This window comes from Dryobates pubescens, chromosome 24 (genome assembly GCF_014839835.1).
Source record: "Dryobates pubescens isolate bDryPub1 chromosome 24, bDryPub1.pri, whole genome shotgun sequence".
Taxonomy (NCBI): domain Eukaryota; kingdom Metazoa; phylum Chordata; class Aves; order Piciformes; family Picidae; genus Dryobates; species Dryobates pubescens.
The window spans coordinates 6,168,463-6,189,245 of record NC_071635.1 but is presented as its reverse complement, the minus strand read 5'-3'; the positions used below and the strand labels follow the sequence as shown (position 1 = coordinate 6,189,245).

At 39.7% G+C, this 20,783-nt stretch overlaps 1 protein-coding gene across 1 annotated transcript in view; it reads left to right on the top strand.

Annotated features, from left to right (window-relative positions):
* Nucleotides 1–12,746: 12,746 nt before the first annotated feature.
* The window catches only part of TNIP3 (TNFAIP3 interacting protein 3), a 49,214-nt gene continuing 41,177 nt past the window's right edge, over nucleotides 12,747–20,783 (top strand). Inside the window, exon 1 of the mRNA XM_054172507.1 lies at nucleotides 12,747–12,769. Coding sequence (XP_054028482.1) covers nucleotides 12,747–12,769 — 23 coding nt within the window. The remainder of the gene's footprint in view (nucleotides 12,770–20,783) is intronic.

Here is a 20,783-nt window from a genome sequence, read left to right as displayed (position 1 = left end):
CACGTAACAGTTTTAATAGATATTCTCAGTTTAGGGAAATAAGCAGGATTGTCTTTTCTGCTCACTGGTAAAATCATTAGCCAGAAATTTTTCCAACCAGATTCCCCACACAATTCTGTTAGTAGAAGATGGGAATAAGCAGGTAAACAGCAGGGCTGTTCTTTCCACAGCACTGCTAGCTTCCACTGGTTTGAAGTAGTTACAGCCACATGGTCAGGAACACATGATATGAGCCCCTGAAAGTGACAGGCTACAAGCCAGAACTAACACTTGACCTGACAGAATAGAACCATTTGTTTTGTTAGTTAAATCAAAAGTGAAGCTCTGACAGATTGAAAAAAAAGTCATGGGCAAAATCTTGGTCAATAAAAGCTTTTCTGTTCCCTCCAGCTAGGACTTTTCACAAGATTACTTGGCTCTGAGAAAACTATTGTGTTGCAAATGCACAAATAATAAAGGGCAGCAGGAGGACTGTCTTCAGTGCTTTGGTTTATATTTAATCTAACTATAGCCACATATATCTGTGCTGTAACATTTTCCATTTCTCATCTACCAAGAGACTGGAAGGTTTTTTCCTTTTGCCCATGTTATTCTGTAGCCCTTTAAAACTACATCTCAGGACTACAGTAACAGCTGGCACCTGTAACAAGACTCACTATTCAATCCCTAAAAATGCACATGTAAGCTTGTATGAATCTTTAAAGAAAGCCTCAAAAATTGAAATTTATAGCAGATGCTCCCAGTGCAAAGCAACAGCAATAGCAAAAAAGGAATTTTAATGAAAAAATACCACAACAATTACTTATTGACCTAACATAAGACAACAGAAGGAACAGATAAGACAAAACAAAACCATAAAATACTCAGGTTTTCTTAAATACTTGTTAAAATCTGTCACTGAAATTAGCAGTGCAAATAAGTAAAAGAAACCCATCTCTTCTGGTGGGGCCAGTCAGCTTAAACCAATACAATGGGATAGGAAGGTTGTCATGGTAAGCTACATTTTTGATATGCTTAGAAATTATCTGAGTGTTACAAAACTTGGGAAAGTTTAGAAACTATTATAGAGAGCAGTTTGGGGATCAGGACAGGATCTAATTGCACAGAGCAAGAGACTGAGAAAAGTGAAAGCTGCCCTTTTGGTGCTTCTCTGAGTGGAAGTGGTAGAATGGAGCCAGAGCTCCTCAAGGGTGAGGAGAAAGGGACACAGTTCAGCTGTGTCAAACCTGGTGAGAACAGGGAGGGGTTTTTCCTGAAAGAGCAGTAAGACAAGGATCAGAATAATTTCTGTCTGCATCCTGGTTGACAGAAAGTATCTCATGTTTGGTTTAAGGTTTTCAAAACAGATGCTCTTTTATGTTATAGATGAATTTTGATTAACAGCAGCATTCTAAAGCTTCTGTCCTGAGAAACAGGGATTTAATGCAGAAACACAACAAGGGGTTAGATTGTATATATTCCTTCAGACACAATCACCTAATTTCTTTTATTTCTGTCTGCACTGTAAGTGATGCTTTGACACCTCAAAACTGGCTTCCAGGAATCTTGCTGAAAATGCAAGCCATTATCAGGTTCCTCTGTTCAAACTTCAGTGAAGATGATGGATTATGAGGTTGTTTTAAAAACCTCTGATGATTTGAGATGAGAAAGAATCCTATAATGCTATTATATTTAGTTAATAATTTATTTCAAGTGGCTCTTACTCCTTGAAACTGTTAAAATGTGAAGTCCTGCTCAAATGTTAAGCACATTGTTTCTGTAATAGATTGTGATTTCAATTGCAGTCTCCAATGCTGCTATTGGGATGTGATACTATCTTTATTATCTTCTGATTACTCCTGTTTGTGTGGGTACTGTTTCCTGTTCTGGGATTTCTGGATTTTGCTTTGTCTGGCAAAACTGGCATTTTTTGTGTTACTGACTTGTCTATTAGCAGCTGCAGGGATTAGAGCTGTCTCATCCAGATTTCACTTTATAGAGGCATTAATGTTTGTTTTTAAAAATCATGCTTAAATATTTATATTGCTTGCATAAAAAACCACCACAAAACAAAACAACAACCAACCAACCAAAACCAAACCATGAACTCATTGGAGTAAATTGGGGTTTAAGGCATTCTTTGACCTGCTGCAACTATAAGTGAAACGTGGTGCCTTACCTCTGATTGAGCAGAACTAATGGTGAAATAGGTGTTTTGGATTCAGCAACTGATCTGTAACCTTGTAATAGGAATATCTGGAGGAATAAATGTATTGTAGTAGTCTGCTCTCCTCCAGAGTCACAAACTGTTTTATGATGAGAGTTTAACCTCCCCAAACTTTTCAGCCGCATCAGTACAAGAAAATGTGGTCAACCAATTTCTGATACAATCTTATATTGTGCCTGTCAGGGGTTTGCTTGAGAATACGTCTAAGGAGTGTGGCTCACTGGGTTCAGTTGCTGTTTGTGGAGTATGGTCAGTTTACCAGTCCTGTCTATTAAAATGGCAAAATATTTTGCTTGCCTTGAAAGACTTTTTAAAGTCGGGCTCCTTTTGTATAGGAAAATTTCTGGTTGCAGTCTCTTGATATCTTCCTAGTTTTTGTTTGCTCTTTCCTATGGCAGCACTTAGGAAAAAAAATAAGTTAATCACATGAAGGTTTCTTGGGAGTCTTTCTCATCAGGTAAGTCTACTATTCCCTTGCTCACAGTCCTTCTCTCTGCTCTCTCTAATCATTTTCCAAACGTGCATGATTAGATGGTATGCAACATTCCAGCTGAGGCTTTAACAGTGCCTCATGGAATGAACAGTAGCCTTCCCAGAGAGCTATATCTTTGTTTGCCAGAATGCAGGTGCCATTGGATGCTTAACTTTCTCCTTGTACAGCATTTGCAGTGTGTGAGTGAAAATGTGTGCTTTCATGCCTCTATAAACTGGAAATTCTGTTTTGCAGACTTGAGATGAATTTTTTTCAACATCCAGCTTTAATCACACTTAGTTTAATGTTTAGATCTTCTTTCCTCTACCCTTGAGCAAAGCCTTAATTAAATAATTTAAATTTTAAGACAAGATACCCACATTTCTCTCTCTATGCCTTGGAAATATGTGAGGAGGGTTTCAAGACTTTTTTTTTTAGTGCACTTGTAGCTGATTTGTAAATCTATTACTTCACGGTTTTCATCTGAAGCAGGTGTCTTTGCTACTTGTATTTATGCCATCTCGATAAATATTCCATGTACATAAAACTGCTGCAGGATCAGACCTAGTTTTGCTACTTGTATTTATGCCATCTTGATAAATATTCTATGTACATAAAACTGCTGCAGGATCAGACATAGTTTTCCAGTAGTATCTTGGGTGCACTGTTTGAATTTGACTTCTGTTTCAACAGTTTGTTCAAACAAGAGTTCTACAAGATTGAACTGTTATTTTCCAGCAGTGAAGAATGAATTCTTGATTAAATACATAAAGCAGAAATGCATGGATTTAGGCATCCATCCCACCAGAGGGGGAAAACAATTTGAATGGCTTTTTGGGTTTTTCAGTGTTATGCAAGCCAGTCTCTTTGCAGGTGATGAAGAAGTCTAATTCCTGGAGAAGTTACAACAATAACTTGTGAATAGTATTCATTCTTCACAAATATTTACAATTATTGTAGGAAAAATAAATTATTTCTAAAAGGAAAATGTCAATGGATTTTTACATATATATATATAAATTAATATAACTTTGCTTATTACCTCTTCTTAGGCTGTACTCTTCTTGAGGGATTCCTGAAGCTGTGAACCCATCTAGCAAAACTGATCATACTGCAGTGAAGCTCTATTTTTATGAATATCAAAGGTACTTTTAACTTCGCTCACAACCCCAGGTATACTGCTTGAAATCTTCACTGTGGTGCCTGCCATAAATCAGAAGTGTTTGCTTCAGAGATCAAGTTTGAGAGAGTGAGAAAGGGGCCTTAAGGTTTCTTATATTTTTACAAAAAGACAATTTGCCAACTTAGGTCTCTGCCTACTCAGACAGCTAAGTCACTGGTGGCAAAGTCAGGAGCAAAATTTCTGCTGATTTCAGAGCAAGAAGTACAGCTTATGAATGACACAAACTCCAGTCTAAGTCAAACCTGGATGACTACTATTTGCATCACAATCTGAAGTAAAGTGTTCAACAGAAGTGTGATGAAAGGCTTGTAGTATGAATAGTTGGGAGGTTATTGGTTTGGTTAGAACTTGAATGCTCTCTGCTGTGGAGCAGGTTTGACTTCAAGCTAGGTGGAGGAGTAGGTATAGCTGTCACAAGTGTTCTAATTAACATATACTGGGATGGGATGGTTTTCACATGGAAATGTGTACCAACAATGAAATGTCTGAGTAGGTAGCATAGAATTGGGTAATAAAATAAAAACCAAAACCAATCAAAACACAACAATCTACACAAAACAAGGACAAACTAAACTGCTGAACTGTGAAAGATCTTCTCAATAAGTTAGCTTTAACAAGTTTATGAATTGCCTACTCTTCATTTTAGATGTCTTTCCCTAGTGTTCAGATTCTGTTGTGAGGAGTCAGAAAGCTGCTAACTGGGTTGTGCTGGATTCACTCATTGAAGAGGTTGAATTACAGTTCTCAAATTTGTTCAAGGGCTACTTTCTGTACTCTGCCTTTTGATATTCCGGTGACATCCCTGGGAACCTTGTGCTTTCAAAGTCACTATTGCTTAAGATCACCCTTTCCTAACAATCAACTTAGTTTAGTTGGAAGATGAGATGTGACTTCTACCTTTTGCCTTACTCCACTAGTTTTCCTTGCCTCATCACCTTCTCTTTCACTGTCTCTGTCTCTTTTTTTGTTCTATTGCTTTCCCTGAAGCAGTTTTTTGAGTTCCATGTGACACTGTTATCTCTTTTATACAGATCAGAATAACCAGCAGTGAATTTAGATGATGAAGTGAAGCAGTCCTGTGTCCTAGAAGCTGTATTCCATCAAGACTGACTATTAGATGTATGTACTGCATTTCCAGTCCTTGTTTCAGTCTGTCCACACCCTTGGGAAGGCCTTGCTCACTGCACTGGTTGATTTGGCTTGCATATGGTAAGAAAACTTGCAATTATTGAGAGACCAGCACTTACATGACAAAAGGTTTGCATGTGCTGGGGGAGCTGGGGATCCACTAAGAACAGTGTATGTAGCTGCCAGGCTGGCATGAGGCACCAGGCCTGGGTACAGCTGTAATGACAGTGAAGGTGGTGAGATGGGGCAGTGTGGAGAGGTGTTTCTTCGACTTTACATATTTCTAAATTCTGGAAAGTAAAACTTCTCAGTGATGTGCCAGCTGCCCTGGGAGATTGCTTTTTCTTGCTTCAGAAAACAAGTGTGGCTGACCATCTTGATTGTCCACATAACAGCTGAACTATGGCTTTTAAAAGGTGCAGTAATTTTCTTCTGAGAGTCTGTAAAATACACTCTGTGTAGTGTTTTGGGGGTGTGTGACAACAGAAATGTAATGTTCTTCTGCTTCTTGCCTCTGACATACGGTTTCCATAGATGCATCTGTTAAGCACCTGATGTTGCGTTTGGTCCCTAGCCAAAGAGTCTTAAAGTTCATGCAGTCTGGGAACAAATAGTTAGAAAATATACAGGAAGAAGATTAAAACAGAAAAACCCCAAAGATCTAGCCTACTACATACCATATTAAAGCAGCATCCTTAGTCAGAGTTGAATTTTGAAGAACGTACTTGTAGCAAACACATGAAAAACCTGCCTGCTGCAGCTCCCCATTTTGTGTTGTGGCGTCACTCAGGCTGCAGATGGCACCATTGCTGCACACGAAAAGCCATCTTGGGCTTGCTCTTCAGTCACTCTCAAGAGAAATGTGATCCTACAGGCTTGTGAAAGCATGTATTTGATGGTAAGGGTTTGCTAGAGCTTCCCTCTACCTAGAATAGGATTAGGAAGAAACAGGTCGAGAAGTCTTGCATTATGGTTTTTTTCTGTTGTGTGAGGGAGCTTTGAAACACTTTGGTTACACACTTGTTCTTCTCTGATAGTACTGATAAAAACTGAGTCTTTCATTTCGGATACCAGTGAGAGATGCATACGACAAGGAATTTCTTAAAAGAATTCCTTAGTTCATCTTTGGAGTTTTCTGTGATACTTTCTGTGATACTGCTGACAAGGCTGCTATAGCCATGATGTATTTTGGAGGATGCTGAAGTTTTTCAGTTTTGCCAGCTTTAAACATCTAACCCACTTGTAGAACTTCAACATTTTATTTTTTTTGCCTGCAGAAAGAGGGTATCACTGGCAGGAAAGGGAATGGTTCTGCTTCAATATGAAGGAGGGTGCAGCATGAAGTGTTTCAGCCATGGCCTGAAACAGTGGAGGGACGAAAACCTTAGCTAAGGACTTAGAGCTGGTAAGTGAACAAGCATCAGCAGTATAAACGATCCAATAGAAATGGGTTATATTGTTTTTTTTCAAATCTTACCTGCAGTGTTTTAAGTTTTCCTTTTGGAGGGATAGTAATTTCCCTCTGTTCTGGAAAAAGTACTTTTTCCAAAACAAATACTGCACTTGGGACTGTCTGTCTTGTTTTTGAGTGGAGCACTTGAAATGTAAGTTAGTGAATGGATCCAAGGAAAAAATAGAGAGCTGTTTTGCTTCCACTGCTTTTGCAGCATCTGTCTTACTGCATCCTGGGTTTTAATACATTTTAGAGATCACAAATGCTCACGGAGCTTTTGTTCCAGAAGCTGTGCTGCAGTTGTTGCTATCTGGTTCAGTTATGTCTGACAGATGACCATGAGCTGTGCAGAAACTACTTCTGCATAAAATACATGAAGCCTTATCCTAAAGTTTGCATGGGTGGGTATAAATAACTTGGTTGCTTATACCAGGAAATACAAAATGACTGCCTCTTATGGATTGTATTTGGACATGATGTAGGCTCTTACAGCTGCTATCATGGTTGTGATCTACAAATCAATCAGGTAAAACATTTTAACTCCACCTGAGACCATAGTCACATTTTGTATTAACTGTATATGAGGTAAATAAACCCCATGTGAGATATATGCTATACTATTTATGAAATAGTCTCTATATTCTGTTTGTGCATATATATATTATATAGCCTTAATCTTTTGACCCCTAGTGCCACTATTTGGCTTGTAAGAAATATGACACATGTAGCCCTCATATTTCTCATCTATAAGCTAGTTACATGTGTAGTTCAAACTGAAGTGGAGACATCTTAAATTTGATAATTTTTTTACTAAGAAGCAGCAGTCCTTCCTGTTGGCATTTAATTCTAATGGTATTTAGAATTAAGCATGCACAGAGCTGCATGATCGGAAAACAGGCTGGAGCACCTCTCCTGTGAGACAGGCGGAGGGAACTGGGGTTGTTCAGCCTGGAGAAGAGAAGGTTCCAGGGAGATCTAATAGTGGCCTTCCAGTACCTGAAGGGGGCCTACAAAAAGGCTGCAGAAGGACTGCTTACAAATGCCTATAATGGTAGGATGAGGGGCAGTGGTTTGAAATTGGAGGAGAATAGATTTACATTGGATGTTAGGAGCAAGCTCTTTATCATGAGGGTGGTGGAGTGATAGAACAGGTTGCCCAAGGAGGTAGTTGAGGTCCCATCCCTGGAGATGTTCAAGATCAGGCCTGACAAGGCTCTGAGTAATCTGATCTAGTGGAGGATGTCCCTGCTTACTGTAGAGTGGTTGGACTATATAAACTTTGAAGGTCCCTTCCAATTCAAGCCATTCTATTATTCTATTATCTCTCCCCTCAGTCTTTATTGCTAAGCATGATGATTTTGAGAAGCTTTGATGAATTTTCTAACCAGAAACATCTAGACAGGCATACCCTGAGGACCTTATCTTCTGCTGTTTTTCCTTCCTTGCACAAAATACTTGATGAATCCTTTCCATAAGCTTTATGAATCCCTTCAGAGGGCAAAATTGGCTGTTCACACATGACCTTTTAGAGATGTTTTTCTGGCACAATCTTCTGTTTCAGGATCTGTAAGGACAGAATGCAACTTTTTAGTAGAATTAACCTTGAAGCATGAATCCACAGCCCTATTTTTTATTTCAAATATGAAATTTAGTGCAGTTTAGTGATGGCAAAATGGCCAAAAAAAAACCCCTCTGTGGTTTAAGAGTCTTTGTCCAGGCTGGACTATGTATTGAGGACAAGGTTCATTAGCAGGTACAGTGCCTGCTATTTCCTTACAGATGGGGTACTTGAGACTTTTTTGCAGCCGGTGAGTGCTGGGTCAACGATATGCCTTTGCACTATTCATCAGTGAGTAAATGTCATCTACTAAGGCTGTAAATGATATTAATTTTTCAGAGAATAGGAAAAACTAGGCACTCAAATGTAATTTCTACTCAAGAGCACTGTGTCAAAGAAGATTTAAAAATGTTAATCAATCCTTATCTCAAGTGAGATGTGATTTTACCTTATTGTCAAGAAAGGGAAATGTGGAGAGAAGTGGAAGGGGGAGTGTTTTTATCCAACAAAGTAGTTTTGAGTTCAAACTTCGTTCATATTGTATTCAATAGAAAGGGCCTTAAGGGGTAACTGTAAATGAGGTTATGAGCATGCCATCATGTCTCTGAGAACGGATATTTGCAAAACAACTGTGTAGCTTTCAGGGGTAGATGTGATTGGTAAAAAGTGAGTGTTAACCCATAAATTATTAAAATAAACTGAAATGAGGAAAGCATCTGTCCTGGTATTAGTGTGGAACTGAGGCAGAGCCGATGATTGATTTTGGTCCTCTTTCTTTATTAGGAGTCTGAAAAGGGGGGGGGCAGCACATCTCCTGCCAACTCTCACTATGTAAAATTTAAAACCCATCCCAAAATTTTCAAGATGGTTCGTTTAAAATTGATGCCTGAAGTTGCATTTCCCATTGATATGTGTACACTTGGTTAACTGACTGTTCAAATTATCACCTACATGTTTAATAGGCAACAACTTAAAGGACAGTGCTGCATTAGCACACTTCTGCTCAGGCGTCAGCTCTTTCTTTTCATGTTTTCTTTATTGTCTGTATTAGGCTTGACAAAACAGGGAAGCAAAGAATAGGATAGTAGGATTTGATTTGTGGCTGGTGCATCTCTAGTGACACCTCGTGGGGTATTTCATGGAATCGTCTGTAACTCGTTTTTCAGGGAGAAATAAACTGAAAGCTTGTTGGGCAATGAGTCGCCCAAGTGGGGTATGGTTAAACTTCTGCACCCAGCTATTGATTTTTCACAATTGCATAAAAAAAGTACCGAAACACTGAAATGATCATTCACAAACAACAGGTAAAGAGCAAGCTCTGTAAACAGCCTCCTTGCTTTTGATTTTTGACACAGAGGTTTGTTTTGGTTTTGTTGTTTTAATTTTTTATTTATTTTTTTTTTTCATAAGGTGAAAGGATGAAGTAATTTCAAGCAAATTCACAATGTAGACCCAGCTACTGTGTCAACAGGACTTCAAATTAGACTGGTCTTCTAATAACATATTCTCAGGAAATTGACAGATGCAGTGCATCTGAAATAAGTGGGTCCTGTTGGGCAAATTAGAATAGAATAGAATAGAATAGAATAGAATAGACCAGGTTGGAAGAGACCTTCAAGAAAGGGTAGCTGCTGTTTAGCTAGTGTGCTGCAGGCATATGCATATTGATTGATGTGAAGCCAGTGGTTGTATGTCCTGCTCAATCCCTTTGGTCCAGAATTTGTTCCATTTTAATTTTCACCAGAAAATGAATTCTGCACCCAATAAAATGTCTGTTGTAATTGGTATGTGTCAGCAGGAGAGTTATGGTTATAATGGATTCCCATTTTCAAATAGAGCAGTTTTTAGAAGATTGTTACCCAGCTTTATTGCCAGGCCTTTAGGCAAGGGGACTGTAGTGGGGGAGTTGGAGCAAGATAAATTGTTTGAAGACAAGAGATTGGAAAAGAAGACAGAAAAGAGATTTGAAAACGATTTACTGTTTCTTTCTTGCCCAGCAGAATATTTTGTCTGCCTGCATATAAATGTAATGAATGTAAATTTAGCTTAGTCCTTTACTGACTGAAAAAGAAGAATTAGAGACTTCAAGAAAATTCTATGGATTCTCTTCAGCATAGCACAGCTCTACTGATTACTGTTTTTTGCTTTTTATAAACACACAACCTTTTCTTTCTTTGCGTGCCTTATGCCCCTGGCATTCTCCATCTCACTTCCTTAGCCACCTCAGGCCTCTTTGTTTCTGTGGGGTTATGTGGTTAGTCCTTAAATTGATGCCTTTGATTCCATTTACACTTTTCTTTGTTTTCCATGTCTTTTCTCTAGATGCGAGCATTGGACCATTTGAGACTGAGAGCAGTAAAAGAGGGTCTCTAGTACTTGATTCTAGAAGTCAATGCAGAGGACTTGTTCTATTCAAAAGCCATCCACCAAATGCTTCTATGAAAGAATAATGGTTTTACAAAGGGGTGAGTTTGACTTCTCCTAATTTATATAGTCACTAAGATATCGCAAGTTGGTGGATGTGTTGGCCAGTTCTACTGCAGCTGCTGTGGAGAAATGAAGCTATTTGATACCTCTCATACCACTTTCTTTTTAATTAATGTATATTCACACTGCCCACTTACCTGTAGCTTTCTATGCCTGGCATTTGAAAGTAAGATACTTGAATTGTTCATTTTCTTGCTGGTTTAGTTGTGTGCTAATAGCATGGGTAAATGTCAGAGGCAGAACACAGATTAACTTTCTGGTATTGCCTCCTGCTTCCATCTCTTTGTGCTGAAGAAGTAGAACCTATGTAGCTGAACTCAGTTGCCTAACTACAACTATACTTCATCAGTAGTAATACCTTGGTTTTGAGGAGCAATTCCAGTAGGAACATTAAGCTGTGCAATTGTTTCACACCTCCTGGACAGTAGTAGACAGATGATTTGGTGAGATAGCACTGTGGCTCAGTGGCAGAACAGTCCCAGGTTTTATCCTCTGCCCGCTGATGTGATGCCAATGCAAACCTATTGGTACAACAGTGCTCTTTGAGAATCTTGTGCACTGGGCAGTCACCTAGTATAAAGGCAGAAAGTGTCCCCTGTTCATAGAGCCTACACATGAAACAGCCCACCTAGTTTGTAACCATCCTGCTTTCACCGAGTGGGAGTTTATCTTTACTAGAAAAAGTAACTGCAAAAGTGACCTTCATACTTACTGAAAGCAGTAGGGTGCTCCACTCTGACTCATGGAATGAGCCCAGGTATTGGGTAATGCTCGCTTCTTGATAACAAGTTTCTCTGTTGATTGCAACAGTTAAACTAAAGCTTGGTTCGCTGTCAGATTGAATATTGTAGGTGATAATACTATGGTTCTGCCTCCACCAGAAGCTAGGGTGAAGTGAAAACTACAAAATTGCTGCTCACTGATGAAAGCAGCCTTGTGTGGGCTCAGCTGGTTTTCAGAGCGAGGGCTCGCATTTATCATGTCTTCTAGTTTCAGTTTTAGAATAACAAACCCAGTTGGGATCATGCACCTCTAGCTGAAATAAAGCCATTTCTAGTGTTCTGTAATCATAGTGCCTCCTGAGTGGATCCTTGGGGCTCCCTCTTTGCTGTGATCTTAGCTAATTTTTGTTTCTGTAATGTTTTACTTCAGTAGGAAATCCCCTTCTTTAAATGCCTTGTAATGAGTCACTGCTGCTGTTTACTTCAAGCTGGAGGGGATTCCAACTATAAAATCATACTATTGCTAAAGTATAATCCTGTTCCATTGCGTAGATTGCAGTTTCAAAACAAAAAAATGTTTGGGGGAGTTGTGGGGTAAGCCAGCAATGTTGTTTCTAGTTTTGTTTATTAAATGGGGGATTAATGGCAATTCCAGTAAGAAGTAAGCAGTTGAAAAGTTTAATGGATGAAAACCAATCTCACACTGAAAATATTATTCAGCAGTTATGTGTCTCTGAAGTTCTGCTAATAAAAAGAAAAGAAAGAGAAAAAACACCCCTAGAACATAAGTTTGTGTGTTCCCAATGATGAGTATTAAGATTTATTTAGAAAGAAGCACTATTTGGTTTGACCTTTTTGTTTGTATATATATATATATAGGTCATGGAAGATTGCTTCACGTTTCTTTCTTTCATTATAAATCTGACTATTCTCATGTCTGTGTTACTGCTGGTTTAGCTCCTGCTGCTTTAAGCTGCAGTCTTCTGAAACCTTCATCTGTGGCTTTCTTTTGTCTGGCATAGCTGCTGCAACTCTTGTATTGGACTTTTGATTACATTTCAAATCCCTCTGTGCACACAGGAGATGGAAATTTCAATTTGCCACTAGTGGCATTTGGTCTTGCCCTCTCATATCCACAGAAGTGTGCAGGCAACCCAGGTATATTCTCTGAACACTTAATTTGCTCCTCATGTCAGATCTGCATTTCCTTCCTTATTTTCAGAGTTTACCTGAGAGCTTCTGAATGCTGTAATCCATTCTTCCCCATTCTGCTGGTGACAGCTACCTCTGCACTCAACGCCAGGTGAGACAACTTGTTCTCTGCTACTTCTGGACTCTGAAAGTCTTCTTGACAATTTCTTTTTCCTTGTCCCTTTCTGTTTGATTTTTTTTTTTACCAATCATTTAAACAGAACTCAGCAATTCCCATTTTACTAGGAATAACCCCAGTCCACAAAAGGCAGCTTTTAAAAGCAGTTTGTATCAGTGTCTTCAACATTAAGATATGTAAGGCAGTGCTTATATATTGAAATGGACCATGAACTTGCTGAAGGCTTCATGGTAAGAGTTGGATTTGAAGAGTTGTTTTTACAGCATATTGCTGTAAAGGAAATAAGTTAATGAAAGCCACAAAGATACACAATTTCCCATAGCCTTTGACTAATGCTTTAAGAGAAAGAATGTTTAAAAGATACTTTGAACTGAAGGTGAGGGGATTTCCTTAGGAAGGATCCTTTTAAGGGACCTTGTTCTTAACCAGTGACCTCAGGAGGCAATCATTTTGTAACAGTATGAGCAATGTCTGTGAATGGGAATGTAGCCAGTTCCATCTCTCAACCCTTAAAATGCTTTTGGGTTTACTTTTCTTTAAAGGTATTTAGGTCCTAAAGACTCAGAATCTTACACTGATGCCCTAAAGTGCCTAGCTGGCTTAGTTGCCACACTCTGAGGGTAACAGGACCAAAGGAGCTGGGCTGGCCTGCAAATGCTGCAGACCAGGGCAGGTGAGGGTGTCTCAGGGTCCAGCAGTGCAGGCTTGTCTCACCATGTGCTGTGCAACACTTACATGCTCTGAGGGAGGGCCAAAGCCAGGTTTGAGTGGATTGGCTTGTCCGTGTCCCCAGAGTCCAGAGGCCTGGCTGTGGAATTGAGACATTTGCGTGAACTGGTAGCATGGTGGCCCAGGCTGGTTCTTCACAGGAGTCAGGTTGGAAATCTGCATCTGTGGTCTGGCTTGGACCCAAGCCTGAAACTGATGTGGCTACTGGGAGCTGACTGGTTGACTCTGGTCTTGACAGGTCCATGTGGTGTTTATGTGCATAGCATGGAGTTTGACTGTTTTGGAAAATTTGGACCTGAGTGCTTTTCTTACTTCTGAAAAGCTTCCATGTATCTTGTGGAAATTTTGAAAAGAGCACCTCATTTGTGTAGTGAGATCCCTACAGATCTCTACACAGGCAATTAATGTCACCATGGCACTTTGACTAGACTGGGAACTGCTAATAATCAGGCATTTTCTTTTCATTTGTATGACCATTGTTACTTTTCTCCTGTGATAGAATGCTTTGTCTGACTAATCCTTTTGCATGTATTGAATTGCTTTTCAGTGTCCATCTTCAGTCTGCAAATGCCAGGTATGCTTTCTTTTAGGTAATTAGATTGAATTAAACTAGAATGCTTGCAAACATTACAGGTTTATTTACAGGTAGTAATGGAGTATTTATCAGACTCACTGGCTCTCTACTGTGGTTTCAGGCTTCCTTAGGATTCACAAAGAGGCCCTGTGAATGCTTAGAGTAAGGTTATAAGTATTAGGTAGATAGGTATATCCCTACTTTATAAATAACCTTAATCACTTTTCTAGGTTATAATTGCCAGGAAAGTTCAAAAGGGAAGCATTGCTGTATGTTTGCTACAGAATCCTGGTGCTCCAAGCACATAGTTTTATTATTTTTTTACATTTTAAAAAATATTTTCCCTTGTTTTCTATGTTTTGTCTTCCTTTCCCTCTTCCTTCTTTTCTTCTTAAGGGGAAAAAAAAAAAGAAGGAAAAAAAAGACCTTCTCTCTGATGCAGCAAATGGCTTTTCCTGACATTTGTAAAAATGAATCATTTTAAAGATGCTTTTCTTAACTGTTCAAAGAATTTTTACATTTTTCTTGATTGTTCCCCAATGCCTGTACACTGCCTCTATCTACTTTTTATGAGTACAATTTGAATAACACAAGGGTACAATTTCCATAAAACCAAGGTCATGTGAGGTGGAGCTAGCAGCCTGAGATCAGGAGTCCCTTCATTTTTATGGTCCTTTCTTTTGGTAACAGGAAACAGCTCCAAGGCAGTTTTCTTGCAGGATGATATATAGGAAAGTTGGCCTTTACAGAGCTTGTGTGTGTGCCTGTGTGCTTAAGTGATGGAGAGCTATGCTGGAAATACCTGGATCTGGTTTCTAACAAGAAGAGAATTCTCCATCTAATGTTCTTAGCTTTGCCACACACATGTATGTCCTGCACAGCTGCATAGCAAAGTTATATGCAGATATTATTCTTGATTTTGCAAAAAGGGAAAATTAGATTCATGTTTTATATGAGGAGGAAGGAACTTCTGCTTCAGTGTTATAATGAGTATTAGTTGTAGTGGAAAGGTCATCAGATCCTCCAGAGAAGCTGACAAAGAACAGAATTCTCATCTCAAATGTAGGAGATGTTTCACTCCTCACCACTGTCTTCTCCTCTAAACTGCCTTTCTTCCTGTGTACTAACAATCAGGATACCTTTTACGAGATGCCCTCACTTCCCCTGTTTGCCCTTGATCAGCTGCAAAGCCCTTTTCACCTGTTCAGCCACTTGTGCTGATGGAGAACACTACCTCTCGCTGGGTACATCGGGTCTCACCCTTTTTCCTTTCAAGTTTAACCCAGGCTCTTGTAGCTCTTGTGCTCAGTTGAGAACGTGCAAGCTGCAATAGTGGTGGTAGCTGACAAAGGTGGGCTAAGCTTGCTCTTTAAGTGTGTGGTTTTTCTGTGCAATACTGGTTTATGTTATTGTGAATTACCTTATTAAGTATCATTCCAGTGTTTCCCTCCCATGACCATCAACTTCCAATGGTGCTTTAGTTCAATGTAACCAAAACCTCTGCTGTACTTGAGTCCCACAGAGCTCTATAAAGGCACAAGCAAATGTACTAAAGAAGCGGCCAGTTTTTCTGAAGATTTTGGATGCATTTTGGAACACACACTTCTGTACTTAGTCCATCTTAGATTAGAATCAATGTGCACCTTACATTTAGAGTGTTAGCAGCAGTTGGGTTTGTGGAAATACTTTATTCTTTCCATGATCTTGAGCTTAGCTTTGAACATCTTGCAAGTATGTTCTTGGCCATTTCTGTGGACATATCTGCTGTTCCAAGTGAACGTAGTAAGTCACAGCACTCCTTTGCTGCTGAAAAAATAATCAGAGTCCAGGAACTTAGTTTTGTGGTAAATCATCTTGTTGAGAAAGCTCTTTACTCTTTGTAGTACTATAAAGTAGATAAGTCCTCTAGACTCTGTGCCTGATCTTACTGTTGTAGCTCATCCGAGAAATAGGAAAGGCAGAAAAGTGTCTGCAACATGCAGATAGTCTTGAATATGGGTTAAAATGCTTTGCCTCGTCTGAAACAACCTGTCTCCATGAGATAAAGGTCATATTTCTGTCAAACCACTAGAAGTTGGTCTAAAATTTCACTGACTATATATAGAGTAGGAAACTTAGCAATGGTTTAAGGTTTATTTTTCTCTCTTGGTATTTAGCAAGCAGGTTAAACTATGTATAGATAGGAAAGAAATCTTTCTAAAGCTTATGAGGAAGGAGAAAGTCCTTTCATGGGCCTTTCATTACCTAAAATTAGATTTAATTCCACTTTGGATCAGAATTTAGACACTGCAGTCTTTCAGTAATAATAACAAGTAGTAGTAGTGGTGGTGGTGGTGGTAGAAACTGATGTTTGGGCAACCAACTTGAAAAAGAGGTGGCCTTACTGTCCAGAAAAAAGGATTTGTAGTCAGGCTTCCTTCACACTAAGCTGCATACTTAATGTTTGTGGAATTGCCAAATGTGATGCAAGTGATGCACTGCTGGAACCTGCTGTTGGCCTGCTGTAAAATCTGTTTTCATACTTGGTATCATGTCAAATTCATGAGCATCTTCAAGAAAATCAGTGAAATAGTGTAAGAATGTATCTGACTAGTAATAATGAATTGATTGAATCTCCATCTAAGACCTTATAAAGGAGTTGTGGCACTTCTGATTCTTTTGTAAGGAAGGGAGAATTTGTTGTGGGTGGTCTTTCACTTCTGGCTAAGAAGTAAGCCACACAGGGAGCAGGAGCAAAATGAGTGGAAAGTACCTTGACTTTCAGTACATCTCAGGCAAAAACTGTTTGAATCCAAACTGAAAACAAAGCGGCTCAGTAAAATCGAGGGTAGAACTGGGTAACAGTATCCTCCTTCCTGGGGAAGTAACTTGTGTGAGCACAGAAATCTATTTCAATTCTGTACGAAGTGTGCATAGAGGTACCCTAAGCTTTATTTAGTTTACCTCTAAAACCTGTCAGCTGAGACTGTCTCATATCATTTCTTCTTGAACCTGTTTAAGAAGTATATAAATTAAACATAGGATAGTGGTCAGGCTATTTCTGAGTGAAGCAGAAAAGAGTATTTTACTTTGACACAAAGATAAGTGCGTGGGAGCAGTTCTCATTCATGCACCAAAAAAAGGACAGCTGTAGGCAGCCAGCAAGTACCTCTTGTGCCGAGAACACCAGGCTGCCTTATTTCAGCAGAATGAAATCCTCATGCCCTATAGTGCTATATCAGATTATAAGCTTAAATCTCAGAAACTTCCTGAGCAGCAAATCTATCTTCAGCTTCCTCTCCAGAATACCGGAGTCCCAGACTGGTTTGAGCAATTCCAAATTTGTGTGGTTTTTAAAAAATTACTATTATTCTCTTTTCTTCCTTGTAAGGGTCTTTTCTCTCCTGAATAATGCTTACATGGCAATTAAGCCCTTTACAAGTCACCCAGGATCCTATGCTTTAAGCTGCTATCTTTGCATTATATTAAATTTTTTTTCTAACTCATTTCCTTATTTTTCCCCTATGGAAAGCCCCTAAGCAAAAAGTTCTTCAGTGATCAATAAAATAATTTGAATGGCACTCATCCAATCTGGACTTTGTCCAGATAAGTGGCTTGGGTCTGCATAAGAAGCAATGAAACTTTTATTATTCACTTAGGTATGGTGTAGCCAAAGGGGGTTTTCCTCTTCTGAATGGGGGAATGGTGAGGTCAGGTAAAAAGGCACCTATGTGATTTCTGCTGTCCCCCCACAATTTTCCACTGGAGGTTAAGAGAAAGGGTTCCCCCTTCAATTTTTCCATTAACTGCTTTTCTCTGCCTCCACAAAACATTTTGTTGAGCCCACTTTGCTGTGATGAAAATGTCATTATTTTCATACCACTAGCATTTACATGACTTAAAACAATACAGTTGTTTGAGTCATGGTGGCTGTTAAGGTGGTGTTAACAAGAAATGAAGAGCCCATGTTTTCATCTCCACTTCTCTGGAAGCAGCAAGGATGCTGTTCCCACTTAGCATCTGTAGAAGGCAGTTGTTGCTGCAGCAGACAGAACCCCATGTACCTCCAGATGCGTGCTTGGCATGGCTGTTTTGAGGCACTAGAAGTAGCCAGCATGACAGTAAATGTGTGTGGCTCAGAATGACTCCAGTTAAAATGTTTGAGCATTTTAATTTTTCTTGAAGCATTCTCTGAATAAAATTGGCAGCTTTGGTCACTTCTCTTAACTCATGGGATGGCATGCAGCCTTCCAGATGAGAAGGCACCTGACTGTAAAGGATTAACAGTTGTGGCTTTGCCTGGTCCTGGATGAGGAGAAATCTGATTATTCCTGCCCTCTCCCTGGCAGCAGCCACAGTGGTGCAGTTGCCCAGGTGATGCATATTAAAACTAGTAACAGCACACATGGGCGGTTTTAATTTAGCCCCATCATTGTTGCTGAGCTGACAGATGATGATAACATTAACAGCAACAACCCCTCTAACTATTTCTAGTCCCACAGAAATTAAGCATGTCCAAAGCCAAAAGCTGTGTTTGAGTGCAGTGAAAGCCAAAACTACAGAAGGTTAAATACTGTGTGAATGCATTGATGAGGAAAAGTAATGCTACTCCTTGTTACTCACCAGTGAAAAACATTTCTCCTCAGAGGTGTGTGTCTTGGCTTCCATTTCCTTGGAGTATGTGCCGCTTGACTTCTGAGACAATGCTTTAACAGTTTTCTACTGAGCTTTTGCTGATTTTCATTCAGTCCTTAGGCTTCTCTTGTACTCAGTTTCACCATCACAGATTGAAGCTGAGATAAGCAAAGTTCAACCTGATCAGTTCCCTAAGATATACAGAAACCTTCGATGAGTTTTCATTGTGTTCTACCATAGTCTAAGCTCTACTTGCTTCAGATAGGTCCTCCAGGTTTACAGGGTTTCAGTGTGAGGAGATGTTTCAGCCCAGCACATCTGCAGAAGGAGCTGGAAGGACACACCTGTGCTGCCCACACACCAGCCACATGCCGGGTGTGTGCTGTGCACATATGCGTGTGCTGGGTAGAATGACCTGGAGGTACTGTTTTGCAGGAGTAACTCTTGAATTTGCAGTAGGCAGTAAGGACAGCAAAGCTGGGCTGGGTTTGACATCACAGGAACAGTCAGCCCTGCTGCAGTGCTGGGTCAGGCCTTGCTGTGGGTTCCCACTGGAAAAGGCTGCCCAGAGAGATTCTGGAGTTTCCATCTTTGGAGTAATTTCAAACCTGCTTAGATGCCATCCTGTGCAACCTGCTCTGGCAGGAAGATTGGACTAGATGACCTCCAGAGGTCCCTTCCAATCCCTATAATTCTGTCATTCTGTGACCAACATGTGGTTCTACAGATCCTAAAATATGTTTGCTGATTTTATTGTGTGAATTTTCATTGCAAACTTGATATTGTTTACTGGACTAAAGTAGGACTGAGTACAGCCATTAGCTTTTGACATTAAAAAGACTTGGATATTGGTATTGATTATCATTGACATGTTCTTCCAACAAAGTAACAGTAAATGCTTCATTCAAAATCAGCTGCAACTCCAGTGGTTAAAAGCATTTATCCAGGAGGTACAAATACAGTTAAACTCCCCTCAGGGAAAGGCAGGGGAAAAAGTTGAACCTTGATCTTCCACATCCTGACCTTGGCCTGTTGTTTCCTCTGCTATAATTGCAAATGCCTCCAGAAAAGTTTAATGTCAACAAAAGTGCAGTGAACTGAATGTTAGTTTTTCAAATGATTACTGTCTGCGTGCCTGTGAGAAGCATAATCTGACAGAGAAAGATCCACTTTACTGAGCAGCTGTGATACTTGTGCTGGGAGGGTGGAAATGCTCTCAGAGCAGTTCTATCAATAGTATTTCCAGCCCAGAAGACAAACAGGAGTCTCCTAAAGATGTCAGAATGGTTTCTACTCCTTGGTGCAAAGCTGCACAGGTTTTGTTACCAAAACTGAAACTGATACAAGAATCAGGCTTGAAGATGAATTTTTTTTCTGAACATAGGTGTTGTCAATCTTTCACTTCTAGATAACAGTGCAACAGTGTTAATTTTTATACCTGTGAAACTTCATTAATCAACTCCTGTGTGCAGTGGCCTATAGCCTGAAATGAATAGTATGCTTCTGAAAATGCTTCATCACTTCTTGTGTGGGTGGAGGGAAAACGTTTCTGCAGTCTTCACCTCTCTACAGCCACTTCATCAGAGAGACAATCAGATATGATCATGTAGTGCTTCTGGTCAGGGGCAGAGCTGAATGTCACTTCTGAGGAGACTGTAGCTGATTGAATTGAGCACTGATTCTGTAGGGAAACCTTTAGAATGAATTCTAATTAAAATGCATTCCTAGAAATGGGTCTCTAACCTATCTGCCCCTTACGGTAAATTATTCTACTTCTAGAGGAGTGTTTATGTTCTGTGTCTTTTGAGTTGATGCAACTTTTCCACCATGCTTGACAGCTGCTTTTCCCACAGAGCAGCTTTTGTGTGGGTGTGCCATTGTGTCACTGTTCCATGGTAATCTGAAGAATGAGAGGGAATCCTCTGTGGTCTCTTAAAAGCAGTGCTTTCAAGTAGGTCTGCGTGGGCTGTGTTTGTTTGAGAGCTACGAATATGCTCTCAAAGTTAGAATGACTTTAAGAAAGGGGTTTCCCTAAGCCTGAGGTATAGGTTCAACCTTGAGAGAGAGAGAGAGAGATATATATACACACACATACGTACTTGCCTACAAACCACTTAGTTCTCATTTGATTCAGAGAGCCTTTATTGAGACTAGTACGTCCTAACCTGGCAGCACAGAGACGAACACCTTCCCTAAATATGGTGAGTAATGTGCATTAATTTGAAGCTCCTGCCAGTGGATCTCTGCCTAGCCTCAGAGTGAAGTCATGCTCTTCTTTTCCCTTGTCATCTATCAAAGAGACCTCAAATCCCAAACTTGATATTTTA